This window comes from Canis lupus, chromosome 37 (genome assembly GCF_011100685.1).
Source record: "Canis lupus familiaris isolate Mischka breed German Shepherd chromosome 37, alternate assembly UU_Cfam_GSD_1.0, whole genome shotgun sequence".
NCBI classification, from domain to species: Eukaryota; Metazoa; Chordata; class Mammalia; order Carnivora; family Canidae; genus Canis; species Canis lupus.
This window is the reverse complement of record NC_049258.1, coordinates 17417216-17438925: the sequence shown is the minus strand read 5'-3', so window position 1 is coordinate 17438925 and position 21710 is coordinate 17417216. Positions and strand designations below refer to the sequence as shown.

Below are 21710 nucleotides of genomic sequence, written 5' to 3'. Positions count from 1 at the left end.
AGTAATATTTAGATACAAAAATACTTTAAGGACTAAATATGAAAAACGGATGAATGTCCACTGAGCTTTTTCATTTGTGTTGTCATTTGAAAATGAACTGGCAGGCCAAGGGCAGAAGGCTAATTAATCCATAGTAAGTATTCATAGTTTCAATTAACTTGATTTACAAATGCCAGGACCAATTTTTTGAGCATTGAAAAGTTACTGGCATAATTTTTTAAGGAGTCATCTGAGATTAAATTTCAGGAATATAAATATTTGCTATTAACTTTATATGATATGACCTAAAAAATTGACAAGGCAATTTCTACCACAAATTCAAAATTCTTAATCCCGAATCATCAGTTGACCTTACGACAGATGTAAGAAAATCTGAATTATATTGTTAATACTGAGAGGTCATGTGAATACAAATTTTAAAAAGAGCCGATCTTTATAATATCTTTCTCTCCCTGGTCATGACCTCGTGATCGATGGTGAGGCACTAATTGTGGCTTCAGAGATACTTCATAGAAATTAAATGGCTCTTTATTTTTGTTTGTTCACCAATTCAAAAGGTTTCAGAGTCTCACTTGTGTTTTAAGGTCACAGGTATTTTGTTGTGGTCATTGGAGCTAAATGTAATTATCTGGAAAAAATTTGGGAAAAAATAATAAAATTCAGTCATCGCTCAAAGAGCAAGTGTATGGATCATCATTACCTTATATACTTGTGTGTCCTGTTGTAACAATAGAAAAGAAATACTTCATGAACTTCTAATAAAGGTTAGATGGATGAAAACTCAAGAGATATGATGATGGTCAAAGACGTTGGCTGCCATGGAGAAGAAATGGTATGAGAAGCATCAGCAGGAGCTTTTAGGAAAACCAAACCAGAATTCATCGAAGCATAAAAAATATAGCACATTGCGGTTGCAAACAAAAACAATTCTACCATTTAAGCCTCTATGTGCCAAAATCCGAGTCTACGATTTGAAAGAAAAGCCTATGAATCGCTGTCCCAAAAATAAAAATAAAAATATACATGTATTAGCAATGTGGCTGGCAAACACTTGGAGATGGGAGGGGGGCGGACAAAAAGCTCACACAGCATCGTCAGCCTGGCTGCAAAGCGTGTTGTATCATGGCAAAGTAAAACCAACAATCAGCTGCAGCAGTGGAAGACCTAGCTGCCACACAGCACCTGTGCAAGCCACACTCTGCTCATTAAACCTACAACATCGGTCTCAGGATCATGAGAAGACCAAGCCATGGAATAGCATTGGAAAGGCATCAGGTTGGTAAGCTGCTGGAGAGATCATTTGCAACAGAACACATGCAAATCCTAGGAAAGACACACCTTCCCTGGCAGAGGAAGGGATTGTTACTTCTGGAGACACCTCGGTGACCTCTTTTACACTTTTCTCCTGTGGGGCCCCTGCTGGGGCACTCTCTTCAGGAGCTATGTGGGCCTCCACACTAGACTCCGCTGGGCCCTCACTGAGGCCCTGGGGTTGGTCTGAGGCCTTGGCAGCCCCGCACTCTTTCCCAGGAAGAGTGGCAGGTGTCTCTTCCTCAGCCATTGTTCCCTCTAGCGTTTCTTCTTCTTAGGGATGAAAAAGATGTTGACATCACGACCACAGAACAATACACGAAATGGCAGAAATACTATTCAAGGAACACTTTCAGCTCCATTACATCAACCTCACGAGAACCTCTTTTACCATTTGGATGAACAGATTAATATTCTAATGCAACGTGCATTATGTATTGCTTGGGAAATTATTCTATATAATCTGCTAATAATGATGCCTTTTACAGTCTCGTTAAAAGGCTATTTAGTTTAAAACTTGAGAGCTGAAAGGGTTTTATTGCTCTATTACCCTTAGTGGAAATGGCAGTAAGTTGCACACATGTAGGAAGCTTGCTGGAAATAAGAGATGGTGCTGCTGGATAACAGATGGTTATGAAAAGACAGATGCATTGATGTACTGAAAGAAACCTTTAAATTTGCTAGACATGTGCTGTTTTCTCCAATGCAGTAAGCCCCTACATATGAATTTCTGATTACTTTATTTAAAACATGCAAACTTTAGTAAAGAATCTTTTGGAATAAAAAACACCCAGCTTCAAAATGAGAGCCATCAACTACCCTAACAGTTTTCATGGAACCCACCAACACTATCTTATTTAGTATTCGGAGGCAAAAGTATTTAGTATTTAAAGTATTAAATTATATTTCGATATAATTTATGTATGTAATATTTTTAAGGCAAAAGACTTCCTCACTCAATTTATTTTATCTTCATTGCATTCCATGACATGGGAGACTATGAAAATTTCAAGGAGTAAGCAAAATATTTTGAAAAGCAAGGTCTGGGTAAAAGGTAATCTTACCATTGAAAAAAGTCTACCTCTGGGACACAGCTGTTACCATATTGCTTACACCCTTGAAATACCAATAATTAGTTCACGTATAGTTCCCCTTGATCCTGAATAAGAAAATGTGCCCATTACCTGGAAAGTCTTATTGTGCAATTCAAAACCAAACCACTGAGATAACTGAATGGCAACCAAACTGCCAAAATATCTTCCCAAAGGATGTATATCACGTGGAAAAATGTTAACAATTAAAATGTAAAATGCACACTTATGAAGGTCATGAATTATCGTGTTCATTTGCTTCTCATTTTGCACTTCAAATGCCAGTAAAATAAATCCCATTTTATTGCTTAAGAAATTAGAGGGAAATATATAAGCTGTTTTCTAGTTCTACAATTGAAAGGTTCTTATGAAACATTGTTTAAATGGCCTGGTGAGAAAGACTTCAGATGGAAAGGAAAGGGATTTTCTTTTGTAAAAGATATTAAAACTCCTAGGCAAGGGATGGGAGAAGAAAGGACTGCTTCATCTATTCCCCCCACCCCACCCCCATTTAGCACTCAGGGACTTTCATTTTTGTCATTTAGTTACATAAGTAACATTTAAAAAATTCAAACTCCAAATTATTATTAAGGCCATTTTTGTAATTACAGACGAGACTTCTACTATAGCTGCTTTACTAATGTCACCTTCTTGGGTAAAGTCTAATCAAGTCAATCAATTTATTTTCCAAATCCATGTAACCTTTTGGCTTTCCATTTCCTCATTTTGTATAAATCATGTTTATTTCTACTACACTCGTTTCTCATTCGAAATTCCCCATCTTTTTCTTAATTGTTATTAAGTTTACACTATTAGAAGGACTTATTTTTTACCATGGGTTATATTTCTCTTTTAGAGTGTCTGAGCCATTGGTGCTCTTTGTTTTCCAAAGGATCCTTGAAGACGTTTATTATCATGAATGTAGTTGGAAAGAATGAGTTTGTTCCCCATTGGCTTGGAACTATCTGCCCTTATGTTAAATACAGTCCTGTATGAAAATAAACTCTTCATGCACACAAGTGCACTTTTCTCTATTTGAAAATAAGCTCTTCACCTCCACAAAATGTGTTTTGGCTCTATTTTTGTTTTCCTTTACAAAGCTACCTAGTTAGAAAGAGGTAAATTTCGGCCCACTGCCCTCATCACGGCCAGTTATATACACTAGGGTCTGTTAGCTTTATGAGGCTGGAATGACAAAGGTTTTGGATCACTGCTTTCACTTTAGCCCAGGTATATTGATGTGAGCCAATATTTATTCACCTGGGGGGAGCCTCTGTAGTTTCTGTAGATGATTAAATGATTTGGAGAAATATATTCGTTCTGTAACATGCATTCTGCCCAACACAGATTCACGATCTTTCTCTTTTAAAGAGCTATCGTATTGACATGCTCCTAAAAATGCTTGATTCTATTTAAGTCTGGCCCTAGTAATATTCTGTATCCAAGGAGGAAAAAACTATATAGTACATAGAGGACTACATACAGAGTCCTCTTCTTCAGTTTGAGTTAAGAGGATATATCTTCCCCCACTGGTTTATTTTCAGGGAGCAGAAAGGAGTCATACTTTTACTGAACTCTTTTTGATTCCTTCCCCATCCCTTTCCCCTTTTTGGCGTTCTTTTCAGAAGCAATTATATAGAAAAGAAAATACCCATATGCCTCAAATGAGGTATTTGGCCAGACATCTAAACTATATAGGGACTTCACTTTCATATGGAAAAAACAGGCTCCTTTCCCTCCCACCCCACATCCGAAGGTACACTGAGTATGATGCATGTGGTCAAAGCTGCAGGCTGGGGAGGAGGAGCAAAAGGGGACCATGCTTGGTTCACCTTTCTCCTGGCCTAAGTGGGCCTCTGCACTCTGCGCTGGGACACTGGGGAGCACACTAGAGGTAGTCCATTGTGAGCTGAACAAAGGATGCTCATAGTACTCCTCATCGGAATTGGAAGGGTCATCATCAGGCACAGACACCGAGATGGAGGGGGCTAGGAGTCTACGCCTCTCCCCGCTGGTGGCAGGTTCATGGCTGGGGAACCTGTGTAGAGGACCCACTTGATCCTCAGCCCCTTCATCTACAAACAGACACACAGGAAGAAACTGCAGGGAAAACTGGACAAGACAGACACAAGATCAGACGGACGAGACAAACACCTACACGAAGACATGACGGGTCACAGAGGTAGCACAGTGGGATGGAGGGGAATTAGCCAGACCAAGCTGATGGAGGATGGGAGGCAGTGAATGTTTCATGCATCAGTAGGCACTGAATTTACACTATCCCTTAGGTAACCTTGCCATTGATTTAGATAAATCAAAGGCACTAACACCCGTTACTGCATAATACAAATTATCTATACACTCCCCTCCAACAAGTCAGAATAACCAAAACGAAAAACAAACCAAAAAACCCCCACTGAAATAGAAACAAAGCATTACAGTACAGATACATTATTTGGAAGAAATTCTTTCAAGTAGACTCTTTTCATGCTTCTGTCAATATATTTATAAGTTAAAAAAGAAGAAAGGCGTTAGGACCTGATGCTTTACAATTATAAGGGAAAACAGTCCTGTATGAAGCACAACCTTAATTATCTAGGATGGTCACATAGTTAGCATTTTGGTTAATTTAAGTTTTTATTAATGACTTTTACCAGAAAACCATTTTTAATTCCAGGCCGGTTAAAAAAAATCTACAGTAGTGCATTCTTCTTCTGGTTAAGGAGAGCACAGTAGCCTAGCTCTTTCCTTGGGTGCCAAAGACTAGGGGCATCCTTTCGAACACTGGTTTTCATGGTTTTAAGAGAGTCCCTAATAATATAAACTCATTTTCTTTTCTTTTTCTTCTGAAAGCTGAAAAGAGATACAATTACCTGACAATTATTTCTACAGAGCTGGCTTCAGATTCACCAAGACTTTATTCTACGTGGTTTCATTTACACCTCTGGTTGTTTTTGTATTTCAAACCCTCGCCTCATATTTCTCATTGAAATGCTAACATAAATACTCTCATTTCTGTCTTTCCAGTGTCTTGGCTTAGAAATCTGCCTTATTTAAATATATCTCCTTAAATACACAAGGGTAGGTAAGTCTGCTTAGCACTTGGATTCTGGTATATTTCAATGAGCTTTAAGGATGATGGCAACAAACAATATTTGGCTTCTAATGTGGTACAGAAACTACATCTCGGGCCTATATAACAGGTTCCAGGATTTGCTAATCATTACGATTTATTTACTTATATTTAGAAATAATTTCCAAATTTCCTAACTTTCAATAATAAGAATTATTAAAATGTATTAAAAGTCCGTATATCCAATTTTTATTTCTATCAAAATTTAAGCAGGCAGATTATAGCATTTATTTGAAAATGTACTGTATCATTAGGGCATCTTATTTTCAGCAACCAAGTGCTAACAACCTGAAATAAATTTGAAATCGTAAAGATATGAAAATAATATCTTGTAGAGGGAATACTTTTAAACTCTTGAGCACATTATTTACTGATTGTTCCATGCTATTTTTTCCTGGATGGCTGCTCAGAACTTTTTCAGCCATCATGCTTATTATATCATGGGATAGCAGAAGCCTAAAATTACATTTGATATTCTTAGTTCCAATTCCGCACGATTTCTTAGCTGAGCAGATAATTGGCTGAGATCAGTCCTACAACACTGGCTGAATCATAAGCCCTGGGCTTGTCACGTGTCCTAGTCATTCATATTTCCTCCAGGACTCCTTGAGTCTCTAAACGCTTCATATATGCAAGTTACTTCCAAAACTTCCAATATGCTCAACAGATTGCATAGACAATAAGTGAAAATGGCACATTTTTCTCTCTGCTGTGAAACACCTTCTGGGGAGTAGAGCCAACTACAGTATAAAACTAAAGAATTTGAAGCTGAGAGCTGGTAGTTTAAAGGCAATACTCCTTGGATGCTATAACCTTTTGAAGATTTTGACTTCCTATTTCTTGTTTCCATTGCTCATTTTTGAAAGTGCCAAAATGTGAAAACAGCACAGAGTCTTGCTTCTGATCTGTAATATTTCAAAGAAACAGTATTTTCTATCCTGAAAACTTTTACTCTAAACAGAGAATGAGAAAAAAGAGCAAAAAAAACCTTTAAGGGCTGCAGTGGAAAGGAGCTTCTTTGTAGTATTTGTATGGCACTGAGCCAAGCAACTTCAAAAGAATGTCTGGCAAAGCCCAGTCTTGGTACTATGAGCTGTGTGTGCTCCAACTCTCTGCTTAGAATCTCTGAGCCTGAAGTCCATCTCTAGGCTCCAGGGATGTGTTAGGTAAGTTATACTAAGAGGATCACAGCTAGCTTGGTTCCAACAATAATGGCAGAAGAAATAGATCCTATTTGCTATAGAATCACGCATGGCATCTCAATGGGGGTGGTGGGATACACACTAATTATAAGTAATGAATTATTTATTTTGGTATGCTTTCCAAAAAAAGGAAATTGGTCTAGTACCTTGAACCAAAAAGAAACCTCTCATTGGAAGATCATTTCCCTTTCTTGACCCCACATTTAAGAACCCAGATAAGAGATGGCTTTAGGGACACGGTGGGGCTGTGATTGCAGGGTCTGAGATTTGAATTGGAATTCTGATTACTAGCCACAAATCCAGGGGCATGAAGTGGAAATGAATAATCATCTATCTCTGCAGGTTGCCAGGAGGGTTAAATGAGGAGATGTCTGAGAAAGTGCCAACTACAATGCTGGACTCCACGTTTGTTAGCATCTTTGTCTTCAATTTGTCTTCAGACAAATTGTTATGTACTTCTGCTTTCCATTCATTGGATACATCAAATCTAGACTTGAGAGATTTATTAAAAGTGAAATCACTTCATAAGTTAGCTTTGTTATTGAAGGCCAGAATTCAATGTCATCCTTTTACCCATGCTTTGGGGGACTCTGCTTTCACCACAAAATATTCTATTTCATTTAATAAAGTGATATTTTAAAGGATAGGGTTGCTTTATGAACCTTGCACTTTGACATAGCTCTGTTGCGTAATGAGAACTTTTTAAAATGAAGCTTACCTGATTTCACTGGAGATATACATTTTCCCTAATTTATTTTCATACAATTTATTTCAGCATTTAACGAAATTTTTTTTTGAGTTAAAAAGAAATTTAGAAGGCTGGCCACATAGAAGCCAGCCTTGGTTTGTCAGTCCCCTTCGGTACCAATGAGTAGTCATTCTTCCGAGAGATGGAGTCTCTTGGGGGTATCGGGGACTCAGTGAATTTGCCTGTCCTGGCATTACCGCTTCTGCCCCCTGCCCGGGGCAACTGGCTCTACTTACATTGTTCTCCACTCTCTCTAAGCCCTTTCCTATCTGCAGGCTTTTGACTGAGGACTTCTTAGTTTGCCAACGCTGTTTGCTCCCCAGAATGCTATGGAGGGAAGAATGCTTTCAGATTCATGGCATCACTGACACAGGAAAACACTATCCTAGGATTCTGGAGTAAATCTAAGAGGGCAGAAAGTTTCCTTGTTCTATTTTCAGATGATTCCATTGTTCTTGCAGGGCTTCCAAATCCTAATAGCTCAGTCCAAATGACAACTATTATGGTTAGGCCAAAAAGAAAAAGATTAATTTGAAAACATCACACCTAGTGCAGTATTGTACCTGAGTTTCCTTTTAAGTATGCTACCTGTTTATGTTTTCCATCAAAATCTCTGTTTCCCAGAATAAGCACACAACCTGGGAGTTATTAATATTACATCAATTATAATAAATGATTATTCACAACTTACAGTAATTAACATCTCAAATTATTTTTGGTGGAAACATTCATGCTTCCCCTTTGGGAAAGAGCAGCTTTTAAAAATGTGTGATAATTAAAAAAAGTAATCATAGCCTCAAAATCATTGAATTACTCAATCCAAGAGCTCTCATATTTATGTAAATGGATTGGCAGTCACATGCCTCTAGGTTAAAGTTTCTTTCAGAGTATATTGAAGTAGGAAAAAAAAATCTCCTAGATAAGAAACCCACATGCTCCTTTCCCACCCAAACTGCTATGAGCTACACATTAATAGAATATTTCCTGGTCTTTGCAAGCCAATTGGTTTGAAGAATTGAAGAGTTGAATCTTGTGACTTTTCACTAATTTATTTTCTGATAAAATTAAAAAAAAAAGTTATACATGCTTTAAGAGTGGTCTAAAATAAGACAGGGGCTAGTATGATTAAGTAGATCCATATCTTTCACCTCTTGAGGAAATAATATTACTTGGCCTTTAAATTAATGAGGTAGCGTTTATAAAATACGTATTTTTCACATAATTAATTAAAAATGGTTATCTGTTTAAAAGCAAATCATTAGGCCTTCCTATAATTTAATGCTTTCTTCTGAAAAAATGGAAAATAAAATTCAATAAAATATAAGTTTAGGGGACGCCTGGGTGGCTCAGTGGTTAAGCGTCTGCCTTTGGTCCAGGGCGTGATCCTGGAGTCCCGGGACTGAATCCCACGTCGGGCTCCCTGCATGGAGCCTGTTTCTCCCTCTGCCTATGTCTCTGCCTCTCTCTTTCTGTGTCTCTCATGAATAAATAAATAAAATATTTAAGAAAAAATACAAGTTTGGTTTGAAAAATGTTAAGAATAAAATATCTTCAATCATCTTCAAAAGGAAGTAAGTTTAAATTTTCCCCAAATATACTCAAACAACACAGGGAAAGCACTCCCCCCAAATAAGGAAACAGTTACTATGGAAAATGTACCAAACTGTAAAAATTATTCTATGGTTTATTTATATTTTCATTATATCTATGATATCACCCACCAGAAAGCAGACTGGGTGAATTCCCAGGTAGATGGGTGGACCCTACTGCTCTTTCTGCTCCAACTCCCATGTAAGAGTTAATTAAGGGTAAATTACTTGACCTCCAGCCACACCCAGTGAACATCTTGGGTTAAGAAGATTCTCTGAAAGGCTTGAAGTAAGGGATTAGAAACATTTTCAATGACCTGAGGGAAGTACAGCTGTCATGGAAGGTTTCCCACTACATTCCAAGTGAAATCAAGACTCTGAAACAAGGCGGGTACTGCTGACCCATAAACCCCTTTGCTACTCTACCCCTTTTTCACTACCCATGAGCCATGGGATGTCTCCAGTTCCTAGAACACTTTATGCTCTTGCCCACCTGAGTCCCGTTGCACATCCTGGTCTTCCTGCCCCAAATGACTATTCCCTCCATCTTTGCTTGACTAACTTTTCCTCATACTTCTGAGCCTAGCTCCTTACCATCCAATAAATTAAAATTTTCCTTGTTCTATCTTAAAGCCCTGTTCTTTTCCTTCCTAGTGCTAATCCAACTTGAAATTATTTATAAGCTAATTTATTGGCTTTCTGTTCTCCATCAGACTGCGTGTTCCTTATAAGCAGGGATTGTGTCTGTTTTGCTCACTAGCATATAGCTAGCATTTGAAAAACGCACTGTAGGTGCTCCATAGCTATGTGCCAATGAATGCATAAGGTCAAAAAATTTTTTAAATCTATAAACTAAAAGATCAAATCACATTTTTCAGGAAATTAACTAAAAATCATAACTGCCACTGATTATAGTCTCTAAATTTTCTTTTATTCTTTGGGATAATTTAGTTTGGTTAACATTATTTGAGGCAGTAGATTAGAAAAAAAAGGCCTCAATTTAAGAAAGAAAAAGCTCACTAAAAGAAGCTTAGGTGTATAAATCTGTGACGATAGTAAATTATGTTTATTGATAGTTCGTAGTTCTGTAATTTAGAAAAATCTCTATTAGGAAGTCAAAGAATATTTTAAAAGAAACTAATTACAAAGTATAAAAATAGTCTTTTGTGATGTTCAATTTTTAACAGTAAAATAACTGCTAAAAGGGACAACAAATGAAAAAAATTAAGGAATAAAGTGGAATGATACTAAAATTCTGATTTTAGTATATGAAAACTAAATTATATTGAAACAACACTTTAGTTATAGCTCTTCTCTGCCTTCTATAACTCAAACAATACACAAAAGTTAGCTGACTTAAGTCAGAAAACTAATAATAGTTCGTTTTTAAATAGTGCCTTTCAGCTCAGATTCTGAATCAAGATTCTTCAAAAGCATCCCTCTGTTTTATTAACAAGAACTGAAAAGCTGACATAGCATTCTGTGTTGACTAAATGCATAAATATACTCATGGACAATAACAGGTCTCAGCAGGAAAGAAGCCACGATCTCAGCTTCCAGTTCACTGCTCTCAATATCAGATTCATTCACTGACTTCTTCATTTATTCATTAATATTTATTGAGAATTTGCTTACAGGCCAGACCCTAGGGAAGCCCTTGGCAGCCACAATAGTGAGCAAAACAGACAATTCCTGACAATATTTCCTTACGATTTTATCAATAAATTTAATTTTGTTCAGTCACTTAGAAGATTGGATTGTATCTTCTCTGTCAGAACATTTTATATTAATTAAGTGAACTGGTTTTCTGTAACTATTTTAGCAATTTAAACACAAAGTTATCTTCTCCTGTATCAAGCAGATATCTCCTTTTTTATTTACTATATTCCTCCTACTTCTGATTTTGTATAGATAAATGATGATACATTTAAGTAAAGTCTTTGTTTCTTCTTGGCTGTTTGAAACAGATCTCAAGCTGGGTCACATACTAACCCATACCAAGTCCACTGCTTATGAATTGATGCTAATTTACCCTTTATCAGAAGACAAACCTTTTCAAAAAGTCCAATGGGCCTTACCTTCTTCCACTGGGACAGTCTGTTCTGAGGCTGGTGATGGAGGTGGAGAAGGAGGCAGATTAGCTGTCTCTTCAGCTGCTAAAGATCAAATAGTGGAAAAATGAGATACAATTAATCCTGTTAGGTCATGAGTTGTGTAACAGCTCTGCCATCTGTAAAAAGGCCTCTTTATGAAATTTAGGAAAAGATTGAATAGTATGTTGCCCTTGACTTATTTTTTTGTTGTATTGCTTGATTCACATATCTTAAAAAACCTAAAAGGAAAGAGAAATATTTAATATTTTTTAAAAATTGTTTTATCTTCCCTATAAAAATGGATTAAAAATGCCTGTTAAATTTCTATCATTAATCCCACAAATGTGTCTGCTTGTTCAATTAATAAAATATTTTATTCTGGCCCTAATTGACTATATTCCAACACATAGGCAAGCGTTTTAATTTGGATTTAGCTTGACTGACTGAAAAAAAATATCAGAATTCTATATTGTTCAACTTCTTGATTTAGAAACAAATGTAACCTTCAATCACAGGATTATAGGTGATGTATTTTTTAAAAAATACAACAACATTTTGTCCACTGAGTGTAATGTCAAACTGTATTTCTGTATATATTCTCAGAAAAGAAAAATGAAGCTGTCACAGCCTAAGGCAACCTTCAAACAGAAACCATGTCCTAGTTGGAGTCAAGTAAACTTTTGGCCTTGGCATTATATGTGAAGAACCAAAGAGAAAATTTCTAAAAGATATAATTCATCCACAGTTAACTCTTTCTTCTTGAGCAACTCATTTGAAGGTAAGGGATTGCAAAAAGGAAATACTCATCATCAAGGCCAGTAGGAATTTTATTTGCTCTATTTTATAGAGCATGTATTTTTTACTCTCATAAAGCAGCTTTGGGATGACCGGTGGCTTCTTAGTTCCCTGACCCCATTGGTCTCTATATAACATATTTTAAGGCTTCAAAATTAAAAGAAAAAAAAAAAAGAGGTGTTCTTTAAGGTATAGGAGTGAACCACAAACAGAAGTTTAATGTTTTGAATAAGATAATTTTCCCCCTATTTTAAGAGACAAATAAACCTTTATGATCTAAGGACATCTTACTGCAAATAATGAGTATTTATTATTCTGGAAGAGTAGAATTTTTGTTGCTTAATTTTTGAGTCATTTAAATTGCTTAAAGGAGTACTGACCAGAAAATCAAATATTAGACTGAGACAACTGAATATGTTCTATTTTTAGACTTTAAAGATTATATCTTTCTATGAATTAATTATATGAACATGTGAAATAGACATATGTTGAACCTAAGAGTTTCCTTTCTTGTGTCTCTGCATGTATATACATCATATCTATCATCTAACTATCTATCATCTATCTATCTATCTATCTATCTATCTATCTATCTATCTATCATCTATCATCTATCTAAAGGAGGGGCAACAAGCCTTTGGCTAAGAGTGTTTTCTCTGGCAAGCACCATTTATTATCTGTTTTGCCCAGGGGGCATCTGACTTGTGATCAAGGGAGACAGCACTGATATCTCAAGTGCTTTTAAATGAACCAAGTGAAGACCAGTACATTATATGAGATACAAAGTCATTCATGATTGTAACAAAGCTCTGACTATAGGCTTTTTGTGGCTGGTTCAGGGAGACCCAAACAAGGCTAGACAAACATTCACCAAAACCCATAAAGGGAAATAATCATTTCTCATTTAAGTATTTACACATTTTCTTTATAAGTGGGTGCCATGACATCAATATGCATTGGCTTTATTTTTATAATAAATATCTCTAGTGGTCTAGAAATGAAAATTTAAAATTAGGGGAAATTTAGGAGCAGAGTCTAACTATAAGCATATTACTCTGAAGACTGTCCATATACTACAAATGAGCCTGTCAAGAAAGGTAAAAATAGGTGCCAGGGCCTCCCAACAGAGTGGGGTTTGATGAATGTTATATATAAGGATGAAATAGGAGATAGGGCCTCTCTTCGACCATGAAGATTTGGTCCTGTGATTAGGATGCTGCACATACAGCTCTTGAACTAAGGTGTTTCTCATTTACCTAAAGGCAGAGCTGCAGGTTGATCTTTATGTTGAGCTTCTTTCTCTTGTTCACCTTTCAGGACTGCTACAGCCTCAGCCGTGACTACTTGAACTATCCTTGCAGACACCTCCTCTGTAATAAATAGTACAAAAGAAAACAAAATAGTGAGATGTCTAAAACAGATAGCAAAGAGGAAAAGCAATGAAACAATATAGTTGATTAGAATTTTATTTTGTCTTCCCCCAAAAAAGTACAAAAGAATTTATTAAATTGAGGATAAAACACAAATACATATAACCAAAAAAAAAAAAAGAAGAAGAAGAAAGAAAAAAAGAGGAAAAAAGGAGGTTGACATTCTGGAAACTAGGCAAAATGAACACAGAATGAAAGAAAAATAATTTTATGGCAGTTTATTTTTAAAAAGCTGTTTATACAAACAGAAACAATTAAAATTTTTGTACCAAGTAAAACAAATTCAGAGAAGAAAAGATTCATTTTGGATTTAATATAAAATGTTTTGTAGTTTTCTAGAAAAGTTTGATTATAATAAGTTTCTATGCTTATTTGCAGAAATACCATGATTTAAAATCTAAAGAAGATGCCTCAAAACGTGAATTTGTGATCAAACAGCATTATCCAGGATCAGTGTGAACAAGATCTATTCAGAAAGACCTGGGAAGATAAAATTTGAATGAAATACATAGAAATTATATAGCAGATGGTTTCTTTCTAAAGAGCTACTATTCTAGATAGCAGATGTTTTAAAGATCCTTAAGGCCATATGACATACACTCACCTAGTCAGTATAATAGCTTCATTAAAAAGCAGGGGGAGATTCATCATTAAAATGACCAGCCTGTGAGATGCCAGATAGCTAATTTTTGGCTTAAAGTAGTACCTACTGGAGCATATCCCAATGCTAATGTTATATAACCAAGTTAGAAAAATATTCAAGAAATAATGTTCTATGCATCATAGGCAAAAAATGAAAGAAGCCATTTGAAGGGCGCCTGGTGGCTCAGTCAGTTAAGCATCTGAATTGATTTTGGCTCAGGTCATGATCTCAGGGTGGTGAGATCAAGCCCCACATGCAGCTCTGTGTTGGGCATGGTGCCTATTTAAGATTCTCTCTCTCCCCCCCCAAAAAAAAAAAAAAAAAAAAAAAGATTCTCTCTCTCCCCCTGCTTCTACCCCCACCCAGTCTGGAAAAAAAAAAAAAAAAGGAAGGAAAAAAAAAGAAGACTTTTGAGATTAAAAATAATATTCTAGGTTAGAAATAAATTCTCCAGATTTTAGTTTTCATTATCTTTGTATACAAACATCATACTAACAAATAACCCTACTTAACAACCCTTATAGAAACAAGTTGTACTGGACAAGGAGGATAGTGGTAATGGGATTTGTTCTCATAATTTTAGCAAAGATTTTAGAATAAATACCTCATTGAACTTTCTTATGATCAAAATTTACACATTTATAAGCAGGTTACCAGGAGTTGGGAGGGGGGTGGGATCCTGTTTCTACCTGGTTCATTTAGATTCCTCTGTTTCTACCTGGTTCATTTAGATTCCTTATCCCACCCAGGATGACAGAGAGAATAGTGCTTAAAAACCAGCTTTTGGGGTGAGCAATCCACTTGAATCAGATTTATCTGAATTTTAAAAGCTAGATTACCTGATTGAGCATATTTGCCTTTATATGTCTAACTTCCTGATGTTTTAAATAGCCACCTGACGCTGTAACCTATGTATCATCGTAAGGAGTACACTATAAACACCCTTATCTAGAATGAGTAGCACTCACAGCAACAGAAGCAGTATTTCAAAAATATCATGGTGCTTGCTATGTGCCTAACACCCCGCTAAGGTATTGGCCCTATTTCAGTGAATGATTTACTATTATTACTCCCATTTCACAGATGAGAAAACAGAGGACTAATAGGGTTAGACCAGACAGTCATACATCATCATTATAAATATCAGATTTAGAAAACCAACTCTCAAACAATTAGAACCTTGTAAAATGCCTTAGATATTAAAACTGTGATTTAATATTTCTTTTATGTTTGAAGTATAGTTTTATGAAGCTGAAGACTTCATTCAAATCTTAAGTATGCAAACAGCAAGTACTGAGAGGCTACGTAAAAATATTTTCTGAAAAAGTTTTAATTTCTAAGGAAAGGCTCCAGAGATTTACTTCAGGTATTTATATGCTGAGTACTTTTTATAAATCCTTTTTCCACACAATATACTTTGCACTCTCAATTTAGTTTAAACTAAGAAGAATCTTTTTTAAATATTGAAAAAAATGGAAAGAATAATTATGATTTCAAAATCATTTTGAAATAATTAAACTAAATTGAGAGTGCAAAGTGTATTGTGTGGAAAAAGGATTTATAAAAAGTACTCAGCATATAAATACCTGAAGTAAATCTCTGGAGCCTTTCCTTAGAAATTAAAACTTTTTCAGAAAATATTTTTACGTAGCCTCTCAGTACTTGCTGTTTGCATACTTAAGATTTGAATCATAATCATAATTATCATCAGTATCATAATTATGATTTTGAAATCATAATTAACCTATTTCAAAATAGTAAGGTTATGACCTGTTCTTATAAGGTGGTTATTTTTTTCTTATGATTTTATTTATTCATGAGACACAGAGAGAACCAGAGACATAGGCAGAGGGAGAAGCAGGCTTCCTGTAGGGCTTGATCCCAGGACTCCGGGATCACAAGCTGAGCCAAAGGCAGATGCTTAACCACTGAGCCACCCAGGTGCCCAAGGTTGTTTTATCCTATGCAATTTAACTCACAGTATCAAAGTTTTAGAGCTAAAAGGGCTTTAAGAGTAGACTATATCTAAATCCTCTCATTTTGTAGATGAGGAAGTAAAAGCTAGGCACGGTTATGAGAGATTTGCTCAGGTTCACACAGCTGATGGAGGCAAGCTGAGATTAGAACCCCGGTTTCCTGACTATTAGGCTATTCTTTCTCCCAAGCAGAAAAACAGCATTAGAAATAATGAGAAAATAACCATAAACTTTAACAGTCTTGTGAGAATGATCAATGGAAATATATGAATTTTTCTAAGAGTATGAACTAAGGAAACATATTCACCCTCACACCTACTGTCTACCTAAAGGGCAAAACTGCTATTTGTGACTATATTTTGAGACTATGAACCAAGCGATTGACCATAACTGAGCAATAACTATATATCCATGCATGTACGTATGTATATCTACCTATCATCTCATCTATCTATCTATCTATCTATCTATCTATCTATCTAATCTTCTAGATAACTTAGATATTTTAATAGAGAACTTGCCTACTTTTGTATATTAATTTCCAATGAAATTCAGATACTTAAAAAAACAATAAATTGGTTTTTAGCACTTACACAACCTCAGTGTTTCATAGGAAATTCAGTGTAATGGGGAGGTGGAGCAAATACTGCAGAAATTGGCACATATATAAAACCCATGTATTTTATGGATCATTCCTGCATTTCCCTGCTGGTATACATACAAAACGCACTATCTTCTATGGCATTTAGTACATCTTGCATGAAATTGTACTGGTACACATGTCTTGTCTCCCTTGCTATGTAAAGTACTCAAGTCAAAGATTCTTTATCACCCCAAAGCTCCTTCCATTGATATTTACTCAGATTGGATGCTTAACACAATATTTTGGAAGTATGAAAAATTAATATAAAAGGTTTTGTTCATGTTATTTATGCAAGTTTAGAAATAAATTCATGCTCACTATTATATTTACTAGCTTAACCCCTTCCTCAAATTAATCATTCACTAAATTCTTGTTTAAGTTTTGATGATTTTAAAACAGTATTTCTTAAATGAGGATCCCAGATTCTTATGTAGCTATTGGTCAATTCTTCAGAGCCTGAGAATGCTTAATGTGGATTAAATTTCTTAAATTGGGAAAATAATCCAATAAAAATAGTAAAAAGTATCTATTGGTTTATGTGAACAAATTATAACTGAGCAATGCTACCATACTTTCTTTTTGTATGGAATTGCATTTAGAATAGTTTTGACATTTCGGGCAATTAGTTTATCTGTTGTGGGCTAATAAGAGATCAGAGGTAAAAATTATACAATAAAAAATGCATTCACATGAGATGTAGGCCAAAAAACATGATGGCACACTATAAAAAGACTTTCAAAATATTCTAGAGACAAGGAAAGGAACAATTGAATCATTATTTCTCTCCAGTCAGAATGGACATTTGCAACCTAAATCAAATGTACTGTATCAGTCAATACCACATTTATTGTGAGCGATAATTTAAATTCAATAAAACAATACTATTTATTTTACACGATAAGTAGTAGGACATTTGAATTTTATTGGTTTTGTTGTTTCAGATAAAATTCATTTAGGTGTGTTTGAGTTTCATAGTTGAATAAATGCTTATGAATAAGGCAATTTTACATTTGTATATATTTAAGCAAAACTTGTAAGAAAATAATTTAACTCAATCTTGGGAAAATTAACTATTTTTCCTCAAAAGAATTTAACAGACTTTAAGAAATGTTATTTTAGAATAATCGAACAGGGTAAGTGGGAACCCAGTTAATGACATATCTTTAATTTTTTGGAGCGAATAATATTGCTAAAACTTCAAACAGGTAATTGTATTGCTTAATATTCATTTCACAGTGTGAAAAAAATGAGCATAGAATTGTTCCGGGGGTTTTAATTGGTCCAGCCACTTTAAAATCTTCCTCTAAGCAAGGGCTGCCATCAATGCAGAGATGGAAGCTTTCTCCAAGGAGAAGCAGCCTTTTACCGATGGAAATCCAATCAGCGGCTCTCCTGGAGTAAGCTTTACCCTTATAGCCTGGTTCCTGGGACAGAAGAGAATTCACACAGGGTTTGGGTAAAGTTCAGAGAAGATTAATGGTAAACATGCCAAACAAACACAGAAGACAAAGAAAGAGAGTCACAAAATCAGACTTATGAAAATGTAAACATAGAGTTACAGTGTGTGTATGATATATCTCTATCTCTATATATATCACTGATTCTATCCATTTATCCATCCTACCTGCCATATATCCAACCATCCATCTATCCATCATATCTTTCTATATAGGAGATAACTGTCTTTTATATTGTTATGTTAAAGGAAGTCACATGACTTTAATTTAGAGAAATGTGGGTGCAAACTCTAGCATTGCTACATCCAGTTATTTCATACTTAGGAATTTACTCAAACTCATTGGGTTTCAATGCCTCACCCATGAAATGGAAATTATAATAGCCCCTGTCTCACAGGTCACTGTGCAGATGCAATTGCGTAATTATATAACAGGTGTGACATATTAAGGAACTTAAGCTTTCCAAATAGTTCTTCTCCGAGGTGTCTTTACTTTCCCCAGTCATAAATTCTTTTAGGTCCTCTACCTTAGTATTTCTGCTTTAAAGAGCAACTTGGGGGCCTGGGTGGCTCAGTCTGGTTAAGCCTCTTGGTTTGGGCTCAGATCATGATCTCCGGGTTCTGAGATCAGACCTGCATCCAGTCCCACGTGGGGCCCTGTAAATCCCAAGTGGAGCCCATGTCGAGCCCCACGTCAAGACCCATGTTGGGCTCCATGCTCAGCACAGAGTCTGCTTGTTTCACTCCCTCTACTCCTCTCCCCACTCTCTCTCAAATAAATAAATACAATCTTAGAAAAAATAAAGAGCAACTAAAGTTCCAACCCAACGAGGCTATTACTATTATGAATGTCAGATAATATAGTTAATCTGCAATCATCTATGTTGATGCCAGGGACAGTGTTTTTTTTTTTTTTTCCCCTAGATAAAATTAGAGGGAAGTAAAAACATTCTTTTTTATTTGTTATCCTCATTTTCCTAGCAGTGTGGGTCCTAGGCTCTAGATTTGAGCAGATTTGATCTGCTCTAGATTTCTGCTAGCAAGTTCCAATTTAGGACCATCTTGTGGGCAGTACTCTAAAAGGCATGATAGCCCCTGTCTACTCTTAAGGACAATTAGTAATATGAAAAACTATTTTTGAGGTAAGAGATTAATGTACATTTTAATTTTTCATTGCTTATTTTTTCTACTTCTTTAATCCCTTTTCTGCCCTATTTTTTGTTATTTTTTTCTTTGACACATTTTATGTATAAAATTATGAATAAGACTTAGTTGTTCAGAAGATTAAAGATAAATCTAGATTATACTGGAATTATTACTGGGAAATTGTTCATTATACACAAGCAAAAGTAACACTGATCTTCACATTACACTTCTTAGTGTAAACTGAAATTATGAAAGGCTCAGTTGTCTTTCTTTTGAGCATCTAAAGTTTTCTTATAGTGGGCATTTTTAGTTTATGTTAAAAATTGTCTTAGTTAAGGAGTGTTTGTAATATGTACTTTATTCTCTCTCTTGTTAATGTCAGGTTCCCAATGTAATTAACAGTAGTTTCTGCATTGCAGTGAGAACCTGTATTTGAATATTATTTTTCAGTAGTGTCATTATGGTGATGAGACAGTTTCTGTAAGTCATACAAAAACATCTCATGGCATGGTTCTAAAGTCTTATTATATGTCATATTATATGTAAGTAAAAGTCATATTATATGTAGTCAACCAGGAACTAATCTGGCAAGTAATCTGCCCATAAATCAATTTGTAGGAAAACATTAAAAGCAACTTAAAATAAATTTGTCTAATAAAAAGTATTGGTTTTAGGCTGATATAAAATAAGGGATTTAGATACAACCCAGCTATCAGAGTCGTAGGTGATAACAGATCATCACTATATAGATAAACATCTAAAAGTAAACGTGAAGTCTGTCTTGAAAATTTATTCCGGGCAACGGCAATGGGCAAAACAGTATCAAAGCAGTCCTTAGTAGATAAAACAAAAAGAATGGAAAGAAATAATATTTTTTCTTGGTTCTGGGGAAATAAATTGGTGGGAATACATATAGGAAGTAAATAGGTATAAGAGACCAACTGGGACAAGCTCTCAACTCCAGAAACCTACCTGATAATACCCAAAAGGTATCATGCTAAGCTACTTACATTTCAACTAAATAATAAACATCATACTGTGATACAAGTTTATTAGACAAGTTGCTACCCCAGGCACTTTTATTTCCCATCAATGTATTGAATCCACACAATAACACATGTTCTGGATGGGAGAACTGGCAAAATGATGGATAAAGGTAACTCACTGTCCCATTTAGACATCACTTTGACTTACATATGTTTAGCACAAATATTTTATAATAGTAGATTTTTGTGTCAGACAATCTGAAATTAAATTGTCTTTACTTACTAGCTGCAATTAAGTGACAATCTCTCTAACCTTGATTTCCCATCTATAAAGTGGGAATTAAACTGGTGTTCATCCTTTTGTGTATTGTGGCACTTAAATGAAATAATATATATCAACTGCTTATTTAAATTCTGTGTCACCAGAGCCTGGGGGGCTCAGTCAGTTAAGTGTCTGACTCTTGATTTCAGCTCAGGTCATGATCTCAGGGTCGTGGGACAGAGCCCTATATTGGGCTCTGCACTGGGTATAAAGACTGCTTGAGATTCTCCCTCTCCCTCTCTAAAATAAATTCATTCATTCATTCAGTATCATTTCAATCACTCTAGCTGTCTTGTAGTCATCTAGGTATATAATCATCATTTGATTGACAAAATATAAAGACCTGAAAGTGTTTGTCATACATTGATATAATTCTGTTATTTTTCCCAATGAGTATCTCCTTGCCGAAATGCTGAACCATCACCTAATAGGCAATAATACATCAGGCTCCTGCCATTTACTATCTAAAATGATGAATAAATTTTATTTTACTATTATGCTTTACTATTCAGCATTTATAGCTGTTGTAGCCTATACAACAGCTTTATACCATATGTTGATTCATGCTGCACCATTGCTACACTCTTCTGGTATTTTATCATGTCAAATTTCTTAACACACAGTCTCATATATAGCATATTTCCAGTTTAGTTATTTTATTATATTAATCTATCGATATTGCGTGGTTGCTTTATAATAAAAGCCGTGGAGTTAAAACTTTTTAAGTGGCCCTGGAAATTTCAACTCGCTTCTGAGCAACACATAAAATTGTTGGTAGACACAGAAGTTTGATTTTGAATGTATACCCTTTCAGTTTTCAGCAGGACCAGCTGTGATACTTGAACACGCAAAGGCTCACCAATTAGACTGTGAACAAGAAAAAAAAAATCCAAAACAAGTTGGCATATGCTTGAGAGCATATTTTTGTTGACTTCTTTCAGGTTAAGAGAGAAGTAAGAGACACTGACAATAAATTCAACCATATGGAATATAAAAGCCAGTAAATGTTTCTGCTTTTAAGAATAATGGACATAATAATGCTGTGTTAAAAGAAATGACAAGTAAGCCTACCATACACTTGTGAAAGAAGGAAAACAAAACAATTTTAGACAGAATGCTCCTGTCAAGAAAAGGTTTTTCTCAGTA

The 21710-nt window shown here is 35.3% G+C and overlaps 1 protein-coding gene across 16 annotated transcripts in view; it reads right to left on the bottom strand.

The window, feature by feature from the left end:
- Positions 1-21710, bottom strand: part of MAP2 (microtubule associated protein 2) — a 291178-nt gene that overhangs the window by 40817 nt on the left and 228651 nt on the right. For 11 of the 16 annotated variants that reach the window (XM_038585598.1, XM_038585604.1, XM_038585599.1 and 8 more), the window contains exons 7-8: positions 13219-13332; positions 11153-11230 (exon numbers count right to left, since the gene is read on the bottom strand). In XM_038585598.1, the coding sequence (XP_038441526.1) occupies positions 11153-11230; positions 13219-13332 (192 nt within the window). Of the gene's footprint in view, positions 1-1338; positions 1585-11152; positions 11231-13218; positions 13333-21710 lie in introns of all 16 variants that reach the window. The other 5 variants (XM_038585596.1, XM_038585594.1, XM_038585595.1 and 2 more) reach the window with 1 other exon arrangement.